At 34.9% G+C, this 16,733-nt stretch overlaps 1 protein-coding gene across 1 annotated transcript in view; it reads right to left on the reverse strand.

The window, feature by feature from the left end:
• Positions 1-16,396, reverse strand: part of LOC128858469 (neurogenic locus Notch protein) — a 214,956-nt gene extending 198,560 nt beyond the window's left edge. The window contains exon 1 of the mRNA XM_054094773.1: positions 14,697-16,396. Within this exon, the coding sequence (XP_053950748.1) occupies positions 14,697-14,805 (109 nt within the window). The 5' untranslated portion in view covers positions 14,806-16,396. The remainder of the gene's footprint in view (positions 1-14,696) is intronic.
• Positions 16,397-16,733: the final 337 nt, after the last annotated feature.

A 16,733-nucleotide genomic window follows, 5' to 3' on the forward strand; every position in this document is an offset into this window, starting at 1 on the left:
CGACGCGTCGTGAGTTCACATTTGTGGATAACAACAATGCGATAAAAATTAAAGCCACATAACCACATAACGACATAACGACATAGCAAAGTACGAATATGTCTGTAGTCGTAAGTGGATAATAGTAACTCCTATATTACTCAATACACGTAATGCGGTGGCAAATTTACAAGACGCACACAATCATTCACATACATAGATAAATACATGCACACATATCTACAAGAATATGTATGTACATATTTTTTAATTAATTGAACAATGCAGTGCAGCAGTTCACTAGAAAAATAGTTAGGCAAACGGACAGATATATAGACGGTTAGGCAGACCAGCTCGGAAGCTTTTGGAATTAAATATATACATAAATACCGCCGCATAAAAATGAATAAAGCGTGTGTGGGTTGCAAAACTTGGGCAATTGACAAACTTCAATTAAAAATTAACAAAAAAAATGAAAAAATTAAAATAAATAATTGAAAAAGTTGAAGGGAAGTGGCAGCCGAGTGCAGAATTCTCATTCAAATTTACAACGGAAGGACTAGGAATATTTAATAGCGAGCAGCAAAAATAAAAACAATAAATAAAACAAAGTAAAAATTAAATAAAAATATAAACAAAAACTAAATAAAAAATTAAAAAAAGGAAGAATAAAAAAATTAAAATGAATTAAAAGTAATCAAAACTATTATAAAATATAATAAGCTAAAGAGAAAGTAGAAATAAAAACACTAAGCATAAAAATATAAATATTAGGAATTAAAAAGAATAATAAAAAAATTCAAAATATGGAAATGAAATATATATTAAATTAAAAAATTATAAATAAAAATTTAAAAAAGACAAATTTTTTGTATTGGAAAAAAGAGAAACCAAAATTATTAGAATATATTATAAAATAAAGTGAAACAAGAAATTAAAATTAAAAATTGAGAATAAAAAAAAGAAAAATTATATTAATTAAAAAGAAACCAAAACTATTTGGAAATTTTTGTATACGGTAGTAGACTCCGACCATAACACAATTTCAGCTGGTCATCTACTAAACTTCTGCTCCGTTTTTACTGCGGAAGCAAACGCCGTTCTGCTGGCAACGCAGTATGGTCTTCGAACTGGTGAAAAATACGTTGTATGTACTGACAGCAACTTTATCATCTCAACGATCCGCAACGTTTTAGCTGGTGGAAATAATTTAATCAAAATCATGTGGGTTCCAAGCCACGTAGGAATACCTGGCAATGAATCCGCTGGTGAAAGAGCGAAACTGGCAGCAAGTCAACCACTTATCGCCTTGAACGGGATTCTCAAAGAAGATGTTTTTAGGCTTTCAGAAGCAAAATTTTTCAAAGCCAAAGCCGGCATCACTACTCAGCATTAAACTCGGTAAGACAGTCACCCACCTTCCCGAGGGGAATAAACTGTAACGATCTTAGAAATTTCTCCCGCCTACGAATTGGTCATACGACAGCAACGCACAACCATCTCATTAAGGGTCTTCCACCTCCACAGTGTCGATTTTGCAACAGCGGTTCAATCTCAGTCATCCACTTGCTCGATAATTGTCAGCATTTTTCAACAATAAGATTCAACGTCTTCGGTTACAACACCCCTTCCGATGCCCTGAAAAGCTATGACTCCGAATCCATCAAGAACATCAACAAGTACCTTACGTTAGCTGAGCTTAGGAAGTTAATTTAGAGTTAATTGTCTAATATCGTATAATGTAAGATATTAATACTATTTATTGTTACTCTGGTAAATTTATTAACAAGCGAGCCGAAGGTGTTTACACTACTGCTCCATTCCAATGTAAAGTAGTGGATCTCCTCTACTTTTCTTATATATAATAATAATAATAATATTTAAAAATATAAAAAGCTAAAAAGCTAAAGATAAACTAGAAATAAAAAACTAATTATAAAAATAAAAAATTAAGAATATAAAAAATAATATAAAAAATATAGATATGAAATAAAAATTTAAAAATTAGAAATAAAAATTTAAAAAAAAAAAACATTTATTAAAAAGAATCGAAAATTAATAGAAAATATAATAAAATAAAGTGAAACTAGAAATGAAAAAAATTAAATCAAAATAAAAAAGTAAAATAAAATAAACTAAAATAAAATCAAAGTCTTTGAAATGGTGAGTAGAAACGAATTAAAAAGGCGTCACTTGGACGTCAAATCTTTCCCGTTTATTTCCTTTACAGTGCTTAACTATGTAGGTAAAAAAAGTATTGTATAATAATTAAAAAAATATGTTTTTTTTAATTCAAGTCATTTTTGTAAATGTCTCAAGAGCTTCACTTTAAATCGAGATTCATTGTAAACGTTTTGTAGCAATGACACTCAATTTTGTGAATACAAGATTTTCATTGACGTCACCGAAGCCACAGGGATTTAAATAAGGTAATTTTAACAAGATTATCAAAAACTTATGGAACAAAAATCACATTGAAAAAGCTAAAAGCTATAATTTATTGTTTCTATTGTTGACCTTAAAACGAATAATTTTAGATGAGCACAATTCAGGAAGATGTGAAGTGATGTCGTATAATCCCTTCCTATTTGTTTAGCAAACTAGTAATCAGATATGCAAAGATAGCAAACTAGTAATCAGCATGCTGAATAAAAGTAGATCATTGTCCAACTCTTTTAGACAGCTTACGCTCTTCATTCGTGGTGTATTCAGTTAATAGAGCATCCCGAAGGTTGTAATTTAAGGTCTTCCACGCATTTACTCCTCTTGAAGTGGTTCTTTAGGACTAAATTAGAATAAATTGTTTGCCCAATGTCAATTAATGGAATACATTCAGCCTTATCACTGAGTCTGTCGAGTCTGAGAATAGTTACAAATACAACGATTACGAATTATTTGTTATCATTAAATCCAAGGGAACTCAAAAAAAGTGCTGCCAAACTCAAAAGCCCAATTTTTATGTTGCGATACTAGCTGGCACGAAGTAACAAAATTTAGCTTAAAACTATTTTTTTAGTGTTATTTTGCAATTATTTTCTTTTTCTTGCGAATAAAATGAATTACATTGGCAGTGTCGTAAAAATGTTTGGATGAATAAAAGTATCCAAATTCAAGAGTTCTTAAATGCAGCGGGCACATTGAGAGATGCCTTAAAACTCTGGGAAATGGATGACACTTTGTAAGGAAAACTCGTAGTTGCTAAAATACATAATTTTAAAAATTTTAAATACTGTTTTTTTTTTGTAAAATTTCTATTAAACAAATCAGCTCCCAAAAACTGTCTATCTCCTCTTTTTGCCATTTGACGTAACCTTTTCGAAATTCAGACCTTTTTAGTAACATTGGCAGCGGATTGATGACGCGCTATTAAAATTTTTGTCCTCAAAAATCACACACGAGCAAATTTCTCTAAAACAAATTTTTATGAAATTTAATAGTCAACCAAAACACGCCGTAGCTACTTCTTTGAAAAATTTTCGAAAGGCGCTACGAATCTCTGAGTACCAAACTATGAATTCTGGATGTGCGAAGTGGAGTTTCGAGCTCAGTTACGTCTCTTTCGTAGAATCTATCAAAATCATGCTACGATGTATTCCGCGATAAGGCTGATTACACCACGTGGCTCAAAATGAATCATTCAATTATGCTTTTGAATAACTTTTTTTACTAAATGAAAAAATGCTTTTGAGTGAGGGAAATCTTTATGCGCTCCATTCATTGCTTGTCTGTTTGTATACGGCAGCTGTCTACTTTGCAAGTGCCAATTCTGATTGACGTACGACGCAATTTGCACAAATTATAAATCTTCCGACAAGGTGATTGAGGATTTATGTTTCATGTGCACAGTGGCCATCAAACCCAGAACCAGTTCAATAATGTGAACGCACAAATCACTCCTCTACAGTGGTCACAGTATTGTTGTACCTTATCATAATAGCATAATTTAAAAGGAGGCGTGCCGCATACATACCTACATGCACACATATAGCTATAGAAATTGTGCTTGTGCGATTATGTCTTTGGTCTTCCATGATTTTTGGTGGCACATCTGCAATGCAAGCAGAAGCAAGCCTGACGAAAAGCAAAAATTATTCACGCTCTGTGATAAGGCAACAACAACATCGTCACAGCATTTGACCAGTTGCTACAGACCATTTCAACTGTCTGCTATGCATTTTCGCAGAGATATAGTATTTGTGGAACAAAGAATCTCTTGTGCGATGGTCTGTAAGACGGAAATCAGCAAGTGAAGTGACAGTTGGTAAATGTTAGTTGAATGTTAGAGGCTTAGAGCAGACGTCCACGGTAGGCAAATATTTGAAAAGTGGATTAAGCGGTACGAGGCAAAAACAAAAAAAAACTAGGCATAAGCAAACACTGAAAAAATGAGGCACCAATCAAAGGAATTAAAACGAAAATAGGAAATGTCAGGAAATATGTGTTTGCATAAAAGTATGAGTACAAAAGTGCTTACAAGAGGCATTTACACATAAATAAATACATGTGTGTTGATATGTATCGATACATGCGAGTAAACAAAATATATGTACCATCAAGAAAACAGCATAAGCGTGACTATTTGCACACACTATCGCCGGGTATTCATCATCACTCGCCAAAGCCAAAGAGTGCTGTTCTGGACGAAACAATGACGGCTATTGAATGCTCAGTAGTAGCAACGTTTGGCGATTGAGTGCTGAAGGCTGAAAAACTGATGACTGACGGCTGCCGAACGATGACAAACCGACGGTGGGCTTTGGCGCAGGCGTGATGGCGATCCTGTGCTTGGCGCACGATCCGGCACATGTACACAGAGCCCCACATGCATACATACAACGTACTTTTTGGGGAGCAGTGAATGGCCGATTGTATATGTACTTGAATAAATGAATGGAAAAGTAAATAAACACTAATGAAAGCATTAATGCAATAACAAAAACAGGCAAAAGGCATTTTAAAAATATATGTATATATGTATGTATGTATAAGTATATTCTGCGACTCCTTACTTTTCAAGCGATGTCAGCAAACTTTGGCCAACGATGACTGATAAGTATTTGTTGGAAAAATGCAAATTATTGACATATGATTAGGGGCGGACGGACAGAGCGTGCCGATGCAGTTAAAAGAAATTAGCGACAACAACCAATGCTGAAGCATGAAATGTACATATTTCAATGGAAATTAAATAACCAACATTTTTCGTAAATATCTAAGTGCAAATGAGGAATAAAAAATAAATAAAAAATTAAATGAAAAATATACAAAGAGATCTAACACGAAGCAAGTCGAATTCTTAGGAAATCGACACAAGTTTATATGCCTGCGCGCATTCATTAGAGATGTCAATCCCGTGATTTCGGTATTATTAGCAAACAGTGCCGAAATTTTCATGAAAGTAAAATAAACAACAAACATAGATGCACATGTACATATTTATAAACCGCACCGAAAAAAGGTTCGCCATGTACCACTGCGTCTGAAGTATTTTTACAAGGTAATTTTCAAAAACAATGATTTTTTTGCAGTTTTTACATTTTTCTAAAATTCTCGACATTCTCGGTATATGATTTTGTCACGGGAGGACAATTTCCTTTGTCGCAAAATTCATTGACTTCAAGTACCCGTTCTAGTATTTACCAACCAAATCAGAGTTCTTACCACCCTAACGTACCACCTTAATGCCAGTAAATTATTAAACTTTTGCTAAGGAAGTTTTACGATTCGAAACCAATTAAGATGATTTTAAAACCTTTTTTGTATTTTTCCCGAGACAAAAACATCGATATTGCATATTTTAAGTTGCGACTGTAAACGGTGAAATGTGACAAAATATGAAAAAGGCGATCCCTACATTCGACAAACAAGTTTTTTTTTTAATAATTCCGCTGGAACAACTAAAATACTTTCACAACGAAAGTTTAATGACTTTTTCTGTCATTGGGATCGTAAAAACTGAGAACAGGTGAGTAAGTAGATACTAGTACGGGATACTTGAGGGCAATGAACTTGGGAGCAAACAACAGAAAAGTGGTTTTGTTTCGAGACAAAAACTTCGATCATATTATAAATGCCGAAAATATGACAAAAAATGTAAAAAAACGAGCCCTAAATTTTTTTTTCGAAATTACTTTGGACTCAGGGGTGTACAGCAAACTTTTTTAACCTCGTAAGGTATCCTGGTTGGTCCTACAATCTGAAACAGACAAAAATCCTTATAAGTCTTTCGAAACTCGAACTAAGACACATAATATCTCTTATCACCGGCCACTGCCTTTTGGGCACTCACGCACGTCGGCTTGGGGTTCCTCAAAACGACCTGTGCAGATACTGCGAGGACGAAGATGAGGAAGTATCGAGCAGGCATTTGCTGTGCAGTTGTCCCGGCCTAGCCAGAAGTCGACTCGCTCTTCTAGGCTCTCCAACAATTGACAATCTTTCAGTACTCTCGGACCTGAAAATCGAATCTCTCATTAAATTCTCGAAACGAATTAATATCTTGGACCAAAATCTATAGTAAAAATCTCGGTTAGGTGGGGAAACCATTTAAAATAATGAGCTCTAGGGCAACACAAAGAACCCAAATTGGGTCTATGTGGCATTCCAATGCGAGGTCACCCTTAAACCAACCCACCAAGGTATGTGTGCCTGTGTTATAAATTATAAATTATACTGACTTACTTCATTTTTTGTTTTAACCACTAATACGTGCATTAGTTTACTTTGTTGCAATTTCTTCGAGTTAAGTGGTTGCAAAATAATAAATTTCTAAATCCCGGGATCTCGGGATTACAATTACAATTTTCGATTATAATTTGAGATCCCGAAAATACCGCGATTGTAAAAATCGGAAAAATGTGCATCGCTAATATGCATACATTTTAAAATACAAAAAATGTTGGACGTTGGTACACTACAACATGGCTTACAAAAGCGGGCTGAGCAAATATTTAAGAGCATTTTTTCATATTTATGATATATGTTTGTGTATGTTTTCGTTATTATTATTGCCATTGTTGAGTACTTAGTGAGTTTCTTGTTAAATTTCCTGTCTACGCGCGGCAACCAGGCCTAAGCAAGCTGAGTCAGTCAAGCCAAGTTAAGAATGGCGGCGTCTAAAGCGAATGGCTTGGAGGTAAGATAACAGAGTTTATGGTATAAGTAGAAGGGCAGCAGTGGGGCGCACAACTACATAGGTATTTATTCTAATGCTGTTGTCTCTATTATTTATACGTACGTGGGACAGTGGAATGACAGTTTGAAAATAGTTAATTATAATACATAGAAAACGCCGCAAAGTATTTGCTGTAGACAAAAATGAAAACAAAATCAAACAGGCGCACTTTTACACTACTCCGCATATGCCCTTGTATTTATTGCACTTGCTGGTGTGTTTCACATGTACGCACATACTGTATATTTGCCTACATTAGAGGCGGCCAAGAAACTAGTAAGCCAATTGACAAGCAAGCAAGAGTCTTACAGTCTTTACGCATGCGCATTGGAACGTTAGCGCATATCGATAGATAACGCATACTCTTGTGTGGCTGAGCGATGTCAATTTCCGTGTTACGTTTGCCACACACATTAAATGTATTTTTATAGGGTACTCCAGTATTATTGAAAAAAAAAGCAATAAAATCTAATTAAACTCAACTTCCCAACTGATATATTATGGCTTTATTACAATACAAAGAAATACTTTCCATTATTTATTGCACACAATTTCACTGGCTCAGCAATAACGCCTTCAAGTCATTTTTAATATTGTTTGGCTCTATTTTACGAATGACCCGTAAGATTTTAAATTATTTCTGAACCGTCCGCCTAAATCGTTCCTTGATAATACCTCTCAAAAGAATGCAATGAGGTGAAACCGCAAATACGAGGAGGTCGATTGACACCACAAAGACGTTTAAATAGACAATTACCGAACATAGTTCCAAAGAGATCAATTACCTGATTGTCATCTCTGACAGGTTGCACCACCAAAACCCAAGATCGCCCACTTTTATGTTCTCAATTTTTGTTTACAATAAGTCGGTGGACATGCCTTTGAAACTGAAATGTCACTCCGCACCACTCCAAGATCCGCCCCAATCTTTCACTTTTGGCCTCTCAACTATCTCGTGCTGATTTTTCGATCCCCAGATGCCGAATTCGCGTTTGCTAACGAGCCGCCGAGATGATAAGGCGCTCACTTCAAAACTTATTTTCAATAAATGCAAACTTTGAGCACATCACTCACTCAGCAAATAAGTTTGTAATAATTTTCAATGTCGTACTGCGACTCATTTCACTACGCAAAAGTGTAAACTGCTCAAATACAAGATTTTGGGCAGTAGAAACCTACCACTGTGAAAATAACCATATGACTAAAAAATATATTATAATTTCAACTTAAAATAAATGACGGACAATAATACTCGTACAATACAACTTAATACTCATTCTTGGACTGCCCTGTACTTCGATGTGGCATTCAGAGAGTGCGTCAGTTCGCTGCGGTGCCTAACGCCGATGCAAAACGACCAACTGAGTGACCGATGTGTGTGTGCCCTAAATTGAGATGGTTAGAAGTTGGGCTTAAATTTTTCTCAACTTGTCGCTTTTATTAGCGTTTATTTTGTATGCCAGTGTGTGCGCATGTGTGAGTACGAGCATGACACAGTGCAACTTGAAGCTGGTCGGTGATTTTTAGGCATTAATGCTTATTATTTTGATATTCTCTGGTACTTTCTAAGTCATTATGACGTTGTCAAAAATAGACAGTAATTAATATAAGCTAAAAAATTAAATGAAGTTAAGCAAAACCAACTTTCAAACTCTACTGGCCTCTGCCATTTACGTGGTTCATACTTAAATGTTTATTAGTTGCTTTGTCTTCCTTATTCACATGCCTTATCTTCATTTTCCGCTTTATGCAGGTATTTGTATAGAAACTCTTAACCCTCTACGACCAGTATAAGCAGGCCACAAGGCACTACCTGTGAGTACCCGACGGTAAAATATGTACCCGAAGCCGGAGACGAACAGGTGAGATGAGCAAAATATCTGGATTCTATATTAGGTAATTAAATATTTCGTCCCCTTAGTATAACAATAGCCTATGTGCTCATAGGCTATTATTTTTTTATTGAATATTTGGATCCTCCATCGTCGATTTTTTATGTGGTCAAAATTTGGTTAAATTCTAGTTCCACAAAGTGAGTCAAAACGTCAGTCAAAAAATAATAAATATTTACAGATATAACGAGATTTGAGTGAGAGCTACTTTCGACAAAAAGTTTGAAATTCATTTTCTCAAAACATCAAAAAATTTATAGGCTATTTTAATACTAAGGGGACGATTTGTACAAACCGACGACGCATTCGGGCGAAGATTTGCTCAGACTTGTGCCTACAAGTTTTTAAACCATTCCGATTTTTTGGCGAACCTAATCAGTCACTAAAACGGAACATGTCTAAACTGCCCAGGTTAATGTAAAAGTGACCTTCCCAGAAATGTGGAGCGTATTCTTCAAAGTGCGGAGCATGAATTATCTCTCATTCTACTGCGTTTTAAGAATTCGTTATGCGGTGCAGTGAAGTTGTCGGTTATGTGGCCAGTAGTCCAGTACCCAGTCAGTTTTCCCGTGTGAAGCCGTAGATTCAAGACTTTCGGCGAACTCAGTGTTCTTCGTGCATCGAGCAACGACCAACGTGAACGTTGTAGATTATCTAGATTATTTAGTCCACCTTGTTGTTGTTGTTGTAGCAGCATAAACATTCCCCATATTTACATACGGGGAATACTGCTGGAGTGACAGTCCTTGGCCGGATATAAATCCGCGTCGTTTCGGTAACGTATAACCGACTGTCGTGGAAACGATAAATCCGGGTTGTTTCGGTAACGTAGAACCGACTGTCGTGGAAACGGCCAGTTGCCCTAGCTTTCCCCTCAACATGTGAGAGTGGGAATTTTAAATATACATATATATACTGCACTTCCTATCAATATTTTTGATATTTATTTATTATAGCCCATAATAATGATACTCCTCCAGTTTATATTCTCATTTAATATTTGGAATTTACCTACGGATAAGTAAATAAACAGTGTATGGGTGTTCGAAATTTGGGTAAAGGTTTGGATAAATATTCTCACATAATTGGCGCCTCTAAACTTAATGGCATCCTCGGTTTTGCCGTTAAAAACAACCTTACATCAATTGAGTTCCGATCTTGACGATTTTCAGAAATAGCTAAGGTTATATGAAGAAAGTCTTGCGCAAAATTTTGGCAGAAGAACTTTGAGACTTAGCAAATTTGTTAAGTAAAACATAAAAAATTAAAAAAAAATTGCGGAAAGCATGCATCAAAATGTATTGGAACGTTTTTTTGCACCGTATTTGCATTAAACTTTAAGTAGTTTTCGATTTAAAAATTTATGTGGTAAGTTGGTTCCTAAGTGAGCTTTCAGCGGCCACAAGAGACATTTTCAAATACCGTTATCTCGAAAACTGGCGTCAATTTTACAAAACGTAGAGCACCATTGAATTAAGAAGGCCCCAATTAAGTAGGACCAACTATCAAAACTTTTGTCCAAAAGAATGTTTAAAATCGCAGTACAGTGATATTTGACTCAAATAGCGATAAGAAATATTTAGTTTATCAATTTCACTTGCCAAATTTCGTAGGTGTTTTTTGTTTTAATTTATTTTCTCACTTTCTTCAAGTGCTTGAAATCAAAAATGCACCCTGCTATATACGAAAAATATTTGCACACAGATTACGCTTTGCTCCAAGCCGCTTAAATTATTTAAATCTATAATAAATATTGGAGCATACCTGGGGAAATTTTGTGTGGGAAACTTTTCAAGCAGCTACATAAACATGCGTTTTTATTAATTTATCAATATTTGAAGTGATACAAACTTAAACACTTTTAAAGAAATAAATAAATAAAATAAAAAATTTAATAATACCTCCATTTAAGGAAGAAGGAAGCTAAAATTCATTTGTTGATAATACATGAAATTTTGCTACACCACGAAGAACGCGCACTAAAATACTAAATAGCATAATAATAGTTACTTAATTACTATAAAATTACTAATTACCAATTACTAGTGCCATGAATTTTAAAATAATCGGTTAAAATGTTATTGATTTGATAGAATTCCTGAAATGAGTGTTGGATACTTCAAAATACGAAAAAATATTAAAAAATAAAAGAAAAATAATCTGTAGACTGTAAGAGTCTTTAGTCTCCTAGTGGACCATAGGGCAGCTCTTAGTATTTAGACAGAATAGTCTAAGAAAACTGCTAAATAATACTAAAAAACAGTTTTCCAAATAAAAAAATAAAAAATTAAAAATCAAATATTAAAAAAATTAAAAAATCCTCTCAAACGTTTGATGAAAACGCGACAATGCGCATTCCCGAGGAAGTGAAGTTCGGAAAGCGAGTTCAGCGGCGAAACGAATTTTACGGAAACTTACTTGCAAGACAAAAATAACAAAATAGTGCGTGCATATAGACATGTAACTTTAACAGATTGAATATATTATTTTCTTTTGTCTGCTTTTAATAAGTAGCATGAAAACTGTTTTCTTTTTCATTTTCGAAGGAGAGCTAATAGAATAGATTTGTTATTATCTTAAAAATCTTAAATGCTGAAATTAAATACCGTCAATGTGAAATTCGCTTCGAAACACTGAAAAAGCGCGGTAAATAAATATTTTCAATTATAAGTTTAATATTTTATTTCATTGTATTTCTTTACCCACATAAGACTATAGTTACAAAAGTCAAGTGAAAGTTATGAATAATAGAAATAAATATTAAGGAATATGAAGAACAAAGAGCAATATTCAAATCGATGCTTCTAGAGCAGCTATGCTTAGAGCCAATGTATTGAATTTGCGAATGCGTTGGGCGAGGAGTATAGTGATACTACGGCAAACAGTATATTGCACAAGTAATGTTACATATCTTATGAGGAAAGCATTAAGACTATATCGATCTATCTATCATTTATATCTAATATATTTCATTCGTGTGTAGAAGCTGTTTTCGCTCGCGACCTCAGGGATAGGATGCACCTGCTCTAGAGTCTCCAGTGCAAAAATTAAATAATTAGATCTAACAAGCTTAACAAGAGACAGAAACAATTTAATAAAGTCATAACCTATTAGTAACCTTCTTTGTTTTATATATATTTTTTAAGAAGCTATAAAGAAAAATGTTAGCTGATGTTATACGAAAAAAAAAAACTTGACACGCTATTTTCAGTGAATTTCACTCCAACTATTTACAAAATTAATAAAATTTATTCAAGTGTTCAAAATCGCGTGCGCCTTTTCAATTACATTGAATCATTCACTCCATGCAAACAACCCAAGGTATAACTACAATATAATTTATAAATTACAAAAGAAGTCTGAATATTGGAAACTCGCTCCTTGTCCCAAAACCCTACAGAGTTTAAATAATAATAATAAATAATAATATTAATAATAAATAAATAAACAAAAAATAGTAAAACTCAAAAGCTTTAACATTTGATTATATTATATAAAGGGTTTTTCAATAAGGGCGGGTAGATGTGCAGAATGTCAATCGTGCCGTTTGCTGTGTGGCACGTAGCGCCGTCCTGCTGGAGCCACATGTCGTCTAGGTCCATATGGTTCAATATGGGCCATAAGAAATTGGAAGGGCCACCACGTCTACCGAAAAATGGGCGCAATGCGCGCAACGTTTGCGTTAATGAACACTCATTTTGATAATAAAGTTTTATCATTTGAACGTGCTGCTCAATCGTGTAACTTGCCATGATGATTTGGCATAAACAACTGAATAATAAACAAAAGATTTGACAGATGTCACCAAAACAAAATGGCTGCCACAGGGCGCCAAAATCGAGCCGCCCCAATTGAAAAACTCTTTATTCAAGAATATCAAAATGCAACCAGAGAAACTGCAAGAACATTGATCAATTCGTTAACAATTGGAACTATGAAACAACTACAAAACAACTATTGACAACTCCAAGGCAGAGTTGGTAAGCTGTCCGCTCATGAGAGAACTAAAATATCGTTGGTGAGAGGGAAAAGTGACCGCGTCCTGTTATAGGAGGGTTGCCCGCTCAAAGAGAAAGATTTGAAATATCCTTAAGGATTTTCCCGGTTTCGAAAAAAGTGTGCGCTTATGGGAGGGCTTCACTTAAGATAGGTGTCCTTTGGGAAAGAGTAAACTGTATAGGTATGTTATGGTATGAAAGAAAGAAGTTTGATTACTAAAATGGTATTGACAAGGAGTGTTCTCTCGTTAACGACGTGGTTCGTACAATGATTTAAATTTCGTCTCGTACATAATATATAAAGTTCAGCTCCGCCCGAATTTAGTCACTTCATAAATTGTTACTCTTAAAATTGCGCAGACTAGTTTAGAGTTCTTTTAAAATATATTTCTATCAAGAAAATACCCTTCTAAATTTCATTATTGCCAAGTTTTTAACGCTAGATTTCTTTGTTGCTTTGATTATTTCCTATTTCCTATTTGGGAACTTCGATTTGAGTGTCACAAATTTATTTCCCTTATAAATAAAATAAGTTCTCAATAATAAGATGTACGTTAGTAGCCAGTGTGCTAATTAAGTTAGGGTTATATTGTATATATCTCCTACCAATAATAATAATTATAAAGTGTACATAGATATATTAAATGCATACAATTAACTTCTTAATAGCGTTAGAGAACAAAAATAAAATTAAAACGAGTTTTATACATAAAAAAGAACTAATTTAGAAAATAAGCTCAACCAATTCGCTAATGAACGAATTCCACAGAACTCAATTAGGATTGATTTTTTGGTAGATACTAAAATTCCTCTGAAATCTCTTAGCAGTAGTTACGCACAAATACACAAGCACACACAGATACGAGCATTTACCCTCAGATACAGATTTCGTTGCACGTTGAATACACAACTCGGATCAGTGTACGAATGTGTGTAGGTATGTGGCAAAAGGCAATAGGATCCTGAACGAGTCTCGATCCAGTTTTGCTGCCGTAGACGGAAACAAAATGGCTGGCCGAACGACTGACTAACTAAGTAGCTGGCTGACTGTCTGTCTGGTTGACTGGCTAAATAAATTGTTAAGAGAATAGTGAACTGAGACTGAAGTGAGCGCGAGTGGTTAGTGGTTGAAAAGAAACAAACCGAACGTTGCAGAGCAGCGAGACCAAAACCAGAATAAGCAGGAGCACAAAAAAAACAACAATCAACGAAAACGGTGACCGCAGCAAATGCGAAGAAAATGCAACGCCTGCGACTATAGAGAGGAAGGTTAAAACGAAGAAAGGTGAAGGAAAGTGAGATATAGGGAGTGAAATATGAAACGAGACAAAATGGTGAAAATGATGATATAGAGAATGTTGGATGATTAAACAAGAAAATGCAATTTTGTTGGTTGGCATAAAGGATCATGTATGGAAAAATCTATTATAAAGTATCTAGAATTAAGAGGCCGTAAGGAGGTGGAACCCAATATTTTTATACCTATATGCATATTTCTATATTGCATTGTAGGTATGACATTTAATAGAGAAAATGAAGTCATTTACAATTAGAAAATATATGGTAGTTCAACCATTTGGAGGTATTTGTGATGCTAATTTTTGGCAGTTATGTGAGGTGTTTATGTACTATATAAGAAATATAGACACTTACCCGCCGCTCTTCCGCTGTCAATAAATCCACAAATCAGCAGCATACTAGCCAGAAATATTATCCACAATATATCCGCTTTGGGGAAAGAGTTGTTGATCAACAGCCACATTTTGAAAATCCAGTTAAACGTGGCTTTAAAGTTGAAAATTGTTTATAGGTTTTCCCTTTTTGTTTCAAAGTTTGCTAGCACCTCTAGAAGAGCTTAGTTGCTCTGAAGCGCATGCGCTAGCGCGTTGGCGTCGCGCTTATGAAGAAAGTAGCTATCCGATGTCGGAAAAATACAATTAGCACCCGTTTTCACGCCGATTATTGTTTGTATTATGAGGTCTATAGTATGTAAGCACGTCACACGGGCCACCCTGAAGCGGCTGTTAAAATCTTAAAAATTCCAATTACATACATACACCTACATCAATTTTAAAACAATACACAAATTTGAGAACATAGTTGTTTGTTTGCGATTTTTTTTTTATAGGTGATGTATTTATTTATGTGGTCTGCACTTTGTTTCGGAAATATTTTATATGCACACGCGAGAGTCAAATAAATACGCTTTCGAAGTGTTTACGGTGTAATTTTCGTATAAGCAATTTTGGCCGGCAAATTATTTTTGCCAGCTACTCGGTATTACACATTTCTGTTGATTTTTTTACACTATTTAGAGAGCCGATTTCCTTCGTTTTCATTTTAAAGTTACACACATATATTTTATTGTTGTAATACATAGGTATATTTGCTTTTCAATACTATTCCTTTCTTGGGATTTCAGCTATTTGCTTTGTTTATCAACTTTTTTGTGTTTGATTTTCGGTGCTATAAATTTACATAACCTGGTGCATGTTCGACTTGGTCACAGTAAACACTTCCAATATGAATTAATCCAATTTATTATCCGTCTATTTTCAAAAAGGATATCTCACTGGCCCACTAAGTGTACTGGAAAAATTTTCGCATTCGTTTCCCATGCGATTTTTCACTTTAAATTTGTTGATTTCTCTTAGCTAAGCGATTCTTTTTTACATCAATTCTCGTTTAATGTTCCTTGTTTTCGTGAATTGCTCGTTGTTGTTTTTTATTTATGCGCGAATTTTCTGTATGAATTGTTTAACAGGATGAATTTGGTTCTAATTAAATTCATACGCGACTGAGCTCTTAACGAGCAAAACGCATATCGCTAGCTTTGACGACGGAGCTGATGCTTTGGTCATTGGTTGGCGCGATGTAGCGGAAGGTTTTAAGTTGCAGCTGCATTTCACTCTTTGTAACGAATAAATTGTATTTTATTTAGTGGTTTATTTTAATAAATCTGCTGCTTAACTATATTCTTGCACAGGAAGCATTAAATTCACAGCATAATTGGTTGACACCTTCGAAGAAAAAACTACTTTCTTGAGTTCTTATGCACTTCTTCCGCCGGTAGCAACACCAAGCTTTTTCTCATCAAACACTCTTCTGCACAAAAACAACAAGAATACACAAGCACTATTTATGCACCGGTTTTGCATAGTTCAATTGGTTTTTACATCCGAAATTTGCTCTCACTGTTGTTTTAATTAAAATTTTAATTCAATGAAGTGGTTTTTTGTTTGGAAATTAAATTTTTTTAAACCGTCGCCATCATCAACATCCGTCCATCCGGTAAACGTAAACCATAAATATTACTCACTTCGCGTCACAAACTCATATGAGCGGCGCGGTTAGCAAGCCGAGCTCACAAAGCAATACAAGCTGCGCGCCACCACCAACAAGCAACGCAAGAGCGCACAACACAAATCCAGATGCGGTTGGAGAGAGCGTTGCAGTGAGAGAAATGCTGTAAGAATTGAAAAAGGCATAAAGGGGAGCACTACTGAAATGGACACCTGAATGTGGCTCAGCCAGCACAGAGTTGCTATAGCCAAACGAGACTCGTTTCAAAATGGCTGGCTCTTGAAATCCACATTAAGCTGTGGATTGAGTGTGGAACGATTGGGTGTGCGCGAAAAACACAGGGGGCAGTTAGAAATTTCAACTTTGTTTTTAAAAAAGTTTTAGAAG

The sequence above is a fragment of the Anastrepha ludens genome, chromosome 3 (genome assembly GCF_028408465.1).
Source record: "Anastrepha ludens isolate Willacy chromosome 3, idAnaLude1.1, whole genome shotgun sequence".
NCBI lineage: Eukaryota > Metazoa > Arthropoda > Insecta > Diptera > Tephritidae > Anastrepha > Anastrepha ludens.